Raw genomic sequence first — 6103 nt, forward strand, 5'->3', positions numbered from 1 at the left:
ATACTACAGGATCGTGAACCCTGTGCTTTAAATGTTCCTGACAATAGTTCAGAACTGTGCAGGCTTCATGCTTCTGTTTAAGATGGCAGACAGCAAGGAGGGACAAGCGGGTTTGTGGGATTTTGAAAAAAAGACACGAAAATTATGGGATACAGATACAATTATGGGACGGAGACAGTTGCAAACTGGGACGTTGACCCATGCTCCCAGTCACTGCATGTGACTCATTTTGGCCCCATCATGCATTGCCAAAACTCCCCAAAAATTAGTGAGCTGATAGTGTCGAGTTGCAGAGTGAGATTGCCTACCCATTGTGCACTGTACTCTGCATTGACACAAGTACTCCCAGTGAATACACGCACTGCCAGCACAAGGAGTCAAGTATGCATGTGCATAAGCGATGTGCTAACTACGGCAGCTGTATGCTGATGTAACTCGAGTCAACATAAATTTGTAGTATAAACATAGCTTTAGTCTGGCTCACTTATAAGAACATAAGAATGGCCATACTGGATCAGACCAATTGTCTGTCTAGCCCAGTATCCTGTCTTCTGACAGTGGCAAATGACTGCTTCAAAAGGAATGAACAGAACAGGGCAATTATAGAGTGATTCATCCCATGTTGTCCAGTGCCAGTTTATGGCAGTCAGAGGTTTAGGGACACCCAGAGAATGGGGTTGCGTCCCTGACCATTGGCAAATAGCCTTGAGGGGTCTATCCTCTATGAACTTACCTAATTTTTTTTTGAAGCCAGTTATACTTTTGGCCTTTATAACATCCCCTGGCAACAAATTCCAAAGGCCGACTGTGTGTTGTGTGAAGAAGTACTTACTTTTGTTTGTTTTAAAACTGCTGCCTATCAATTTAATTGGGTGACCCCTGGTTCTTGTGTTCTGTGAAGGAGTAAATTAAACTTCCTTATTCACTTTCTCTACACCATTCTTGATTTTATAGACCTTAGTTGCCTCTTTTTTAAGACTAACAGTGCAATTCTTTTTAATCTCTCCTCATATGAAAGCTGTTCCATACCCCAATCATTTTTGTTGCCCTTCTCTGTCTTTTCCATTTCTAAGATACCTTTTTCAAGATGGGGCGACCAGAACTGTACGCAATAGCTGTGGGCATACCATGGATTTATATAGTGGCATTATATTTATTTATTATCTATCCCTTTCATAATGGTTCTTAAAGTTGTTAGCTTTTTTGACTGCCCTTGCGCATTCAGCTGATGTTTTCAGAGAACTAATCACAATGACTCCAAGAGCTCTTTCTTGAGTGGTAACAGCTAATTTTAGGCCCCATCATTTTCTATGTATAGTTGGGATTATGTTTTCCAATATGTATTACTTTGCATTTATCAACACTGATTTTCATTGGCCATTTTGTTGCCCAATCTCCCAGTTTTGTGAGATCCCTTTGTAACTCTTCGCAATCTGCTTTCGACTTAACTATTTTAAGTAATTTTATATCATCTGCAAACTTTGCCGCCTCACTGTTTATCCCTTTTTCCAGATCATTTACAAATATCTTGACCAGCACTTGTCCCAGTACAGATCTCTCAGGAACACCATTATTTACCTCTCTCCATTCTGAAAACTGACCATTATTCCTCTTCGTTTCCCATCTTTCAGCCAATTTCTGATCCATGAGAGGATCCAATGACTTCCCTCTTATCCAATGACTGTTTAGTTTGCTTAAGAGCCTTTGGTGGGGGACTTTGTCAAAGACTTTCTGAAAGTTCAAGTACACTATACCCACTGGTTCACCCTTGTCCACGTGCTTGTTGACCCCCTCAAAGAATGCTAATACATTGTTGAGGCATGATTTCCCCTTATAAAAGGCATGTTAACTCTTGCCCACCATATCATGTTCATCTATATTTCTGTTCTTTACTACAGTTTCAACCAATCTGCCTTAAGTTAGGCTTACTGGCTTGTAATTGCTTTCTTCAAAGACTAGCTCTTATTCTGTACTTTCCCTGTCTGTGAAAATAGATGCTTTTTCCCTTTAAAAACACATACCACAAAGTCTATCTTAAAGAAAAAAAGGAGAGGTGCATGCCTCTTTAACACTATCAGGTGCCCATGACTATTTCCCTGTCTATAAATTACTCTAGATCTCTGACCTAATTTTTGAGGCTTCTTCTCTAAAGGCTCCTCCCTTTATGACTATTGTAGTTTGCCAATCTTGCTTAAACTCATGACACTACATCTTCCACAATAAGATAAACAAAATAAATAGCCCCACTGAAATGTTTACATTTCATAGGCAGATGGATATGAGGGAATTTCATATATATTTTAAAACACACTTCAGATAAGTGGCCTCAATTTGGTCTGAACATGTCACATCAACAGCTACACTTATCAACATGAACTACAACTTAGAATTCTAAGAATGTGATGGTCTTACAATGAAGGGAAAGCGTTACCTTTACGTACCCAGGATGTAAAAACAAAGGATCCTTTCAAACAATACATGATTAAACAGGAATTATTTCATTACACATAACTCAGGGCATTCCTAAGAGACTGATACTGAAAGGGGTTAAAGTGCTGAACTTGTGCAGTTCAGTTGTTTCTAGTGCAGCTGAAACTTTATTTTATGGACTGCTACTTTCAAGAGTTTACTTCATAATGAAAGAATGTTGCTCTGTTCACTCCATAATCCCAAATATGTTCTTCAACAAGTAATATACACACTAGAAAACTCTCTCATCTGTTCAGAAATTGTGCACGTGGCAACATATTTGTCTGTATAGTTCAAGGCTAGCCCTGTGCCATTGTTCCCTTCAGCTCCTACGAAGTATTGATCTGATTCCTGAATGCAAAATTTATTTCAAGAGTGAAAGAATCAGAGAGCTAACTGAAATTAACTATGAAATATATGAAAGTTCTTCAGTTACAAGAAGTGTACCAATGAGGAAATGGGAGTTTGGAGGTTAAAAAAAAAAAAAAAAAAAAACCACAGTGAACTTCTGCTCTCAGATCTGCAGGTCAAAACTTCATTGCCATATGCTGCTCCCATTACAGGTATCCAATTCTTGTTGACCTCATTTGGAGTTGTTTGCAGGTAGGGAGAGGAGGAAAAATCAGCTTTTAAGGTCATCATGCAGCAATGAGAACAGAATGTTGCCCAAACATTATTTCTGAGGAAATACATCTGTTGGAATAATCTTTAGAATAAGTATATATCACCATATTAATCTGCCATCCACTTGACTGGTCTTGATAATTATAACAGATTCTCTCATTTCTAGTCAGTTTCCAACTCAAAGTTTTCTGTTTATTAAAGCACATTTTGATGACAAAATGTCAGCTGACAATCACTTATTAAAATCTTGCAGTGCACTTCAACTCCACAAATTAACATATATCGTATTAACAGGTTGCGAGTTTATCATCAGCTAGATTCACATCCTACCTTCACGCCAACTGCAACATCAGTGACAATGCTGCAAAACAAAAACAAAAAAACAAGAAACCTGATTTAACAGTAAGAAACATGTCCGAGTTTTCAATCCACAGATTGACCCTCAAAATAAGTATGATTTCCCCATAAAACTGAACTCTTAATATATTTTAATTAACTTTAGTATTTAAAAACATTGGTGGCTCTGCCTATTAAAATAGCAAAGACCACGCCCTCAAAAGAGGAGAGGGGTCAACAAAAAACAAAACAGGAATGGGAGTGGGAGTGGGCTCAAAGGTTCAGAATACAAGATATCCAGAAGGCACACTGAACAGAGAATCCCTGAGAGTGCCCACAGCTACAAAAGGCGTCCATGATGTCAATGAACGCTACCCAAAGGAGCTCTGTCTGGACAGAGAACTTAAGAAGTGAGAGAAAATAGGTCCCACAGTCAGAGAGGAAACACACCCCATCCAGCCTTCTCCTTCTAGAGTCTGATAGATATCCATTTTGGCCAATGCCAGAAAGTCTGAAGAGGGGGGTCTCTGAACTTTGTGGGACAATGGATAGGGTGAGAATAGGAGAATTTAAGGACAGGTGTAGTACATAAGAGAACCTTTTTGTTCATTCTTTAACAGTGATCCTTACAGAACAGTTCAGGGCAGAAAGTGATTAATACTATTTCTGAACTAAAAATGATGAGCACATTGAAGGCTAGATCCTACAAATGGCATCCTACACCCAGTGGAACAACAGCACAGACATGCTCTTATAAGAATATACGAATGGCCATACTGGGTCAGACCAAAGGGCCATCCAGCCCAGTATCCTGTCTGCCAACAGTGGCCAATGCCAAGTGCCCCAGAGGGAGTGAACCTAACAGGTAACGATCAAGTGATCTCTCTCCTAGATCCATTTGCAGGAACTAGCCCTGGGTAGGCAGAATATAACAACCCAAAACAGAATATAGACAGGATACCCAAATTAATCATAACAAATGATTGTATCATTGTAACAAATTGTAACAAATGATTGATCATAACAAAACAAATATCATAAAATGTTAAAAACAAAATGTGGTAAATTTCAGAGTAGCAGCCGTGTTAGTCTGTATTCGCAAAAAGAAAAGGAGTACTTGTGGCACCTTAGAGACTAACAAATTTATTAGAGCATAAGCTTTCGTGAGCTACAGCTCACTTCATCGAAGTACAGCATGCCACTTCCATAGGTTTCAATGTGTGGGTAGCACAAAGGATTAACTTTTTAGACAGGGTTTGTAACACCAACATTACGTTGATAAACAATCATAAAAAGACTTTAAAAATCACACTACCAATAGGTTATACCTCTATCACACAAACACAACAGACTGTTTTATTGGTCTCAAAAGAGGGAGGCAAATTAAATGGGAGCAGTAAAATGCAGCACAAGTACAAGTGTTTATGCTGACAGTAGCTATAAACATCAGCTGCGGTTCCCAGCCCCAATGAAAAGAGGGCCTTGTGTACAACTACCCACCCAAGCTCCCTGCCACGAATGAAGGCCCTTGCTGTCCCATATGGTTGACGCCTGCAAACCATTCTCTACTTGGGCTTTGACTGCCTGTCTCCAGTATACACAAAGGCATCTTTCTACCTTAAAAAATAAAAGCAGGGGGCTATTAAGCAGCTATTGAAAACAAAAGAGCTTGACATCTGCCTCCTCCTCCTGCTGCTGCTGCTCCTCCTCCTCTCTGGCCAGCTCTAAAACAGCAGGGGTCTTGTTCAGAGCGTTTCCCCTAACCTCACAAATGAGGGGAAGGGGATAAGAGAGCGGGAACGGGGACACCCCCCCCACCCCATTTACAGGGGCGCAGAATGAACAGGGCGCTAAATAACGGCTCACGCAGCCCTGGGTGAGTCAGGAACGGACCCGCCCCAGCCACGCATCGGAGTCCGCGTTATACAGAGGCTCGCCCCCCGCCCGCATCCTCACTGGGCCCCAGTCGCTCTCCAGCTGCCCCCCAGGGAGGATCCAGGAGCTAATCCCCGTTATTCAGTGGGGTGTGCTGGGAACCCTGCTCCTCCCAGACACCCACGGGCAGGGGAGCGAGCCCCGCTCTGCCCAGCCCCCGACGGGAAGGCAACAATAAACCGGCAGGCGCGGCGGCGGCACCCGCTCCACCACCGACCGCCCCGTTACTCACCCGTCCATCGCCGAACAAGACAAAGCGCTGGCGAGCAGGGCTGGGAGCCGCGCGGGCAGCGAGAGGAGAGAGGCAACGAGAAAATGGCGGCCGGGCCCCCACGGAAACCGCCGATGGTTGCCGAACGCCAGGCTCTGCTCCCCATCAGATTGGGCTCCCTCGTTGTCACTGGGCATGCCCGTGCGATCTGCGCATGCTCAGTAGCAGAAGCTACTGGCGCTTCTGCGATGCCCCTCGTCACCTGCCTGTCTGAGCCAAACTAGTCTCCCCCCGAGGGGCGGGGCAAAGCAGGCGAAACATGCAAGGCGGTTTCCTAGCCTTGCTGCCCACAAGGCCCACTCCTAGGCCCAGCTCCCATCCATCTCCCAGCGCTGCTGACTGGAGGCCCGCTCTCTGGCCTTCCCTCAAAGTCTGGCTCCTGTAGCTGGGGAGAGACGTCTCAGCCCTGCGACCAGGCTGAGCCTGAGAAGAAACAAGGGCCAGATGTGATGCATGGGGATTTGGATT

At 43.3% G+C, this 6103-nt stretch overlaps 1 protein-coding gene across 6 annotated transcripts in view; it reads right to left on the reverse strand.

Moving 5' to 3' along the window:
• PTBP2 (polypyrimidine tract binding protein 2) overlaps positions 1–5841 on the reverse strand; it is an 89311-nt gene extending 83470 nt beyond the window's left edge. Inside the window, exons 1-2 of one of the 6 annotated variants that reach the window (XM_038412561.2) lie at positions 5597–5841; positions 3424–3454 (exon numbers count right to left, since the gene is read on the reverse strand). In XM_038412561.2, the coding sequence (XP_038268489.1) occupies positions 3424–3454; positions 5597–5772 (207 nt within the window). In that variant the 5' untranslated portion in view covers positions 5773–5841. The remainder of the gene's footprint in view (positions 1–3423; positions 3455–5596) is intronic. The other 5 variants (XM_038412559.2, XM_038412562.2, XM_038412560.2 and 2 more) reach the window with 5 other exon arrangements.
• Between the last annotated feature and the right edge of the window lie 262 nt (positions 5842–6103).

Source organism: Dermochelys coriacea, chromosome 8, assembly GCF_009764565.3.
Source record: "Dermochelys coriacea isolate rDerCor1 chromosome 8, rDerCor1.pri.v4, whole genome shotgun sequence".
In the NCBI taxonomy this organism is placed as follows: domain Eukaryota; kingdom Metazoa; phylum Chordata; order Testudines; family Dermochelyidae; genus Dermochelys; species Dermochelys coriacea.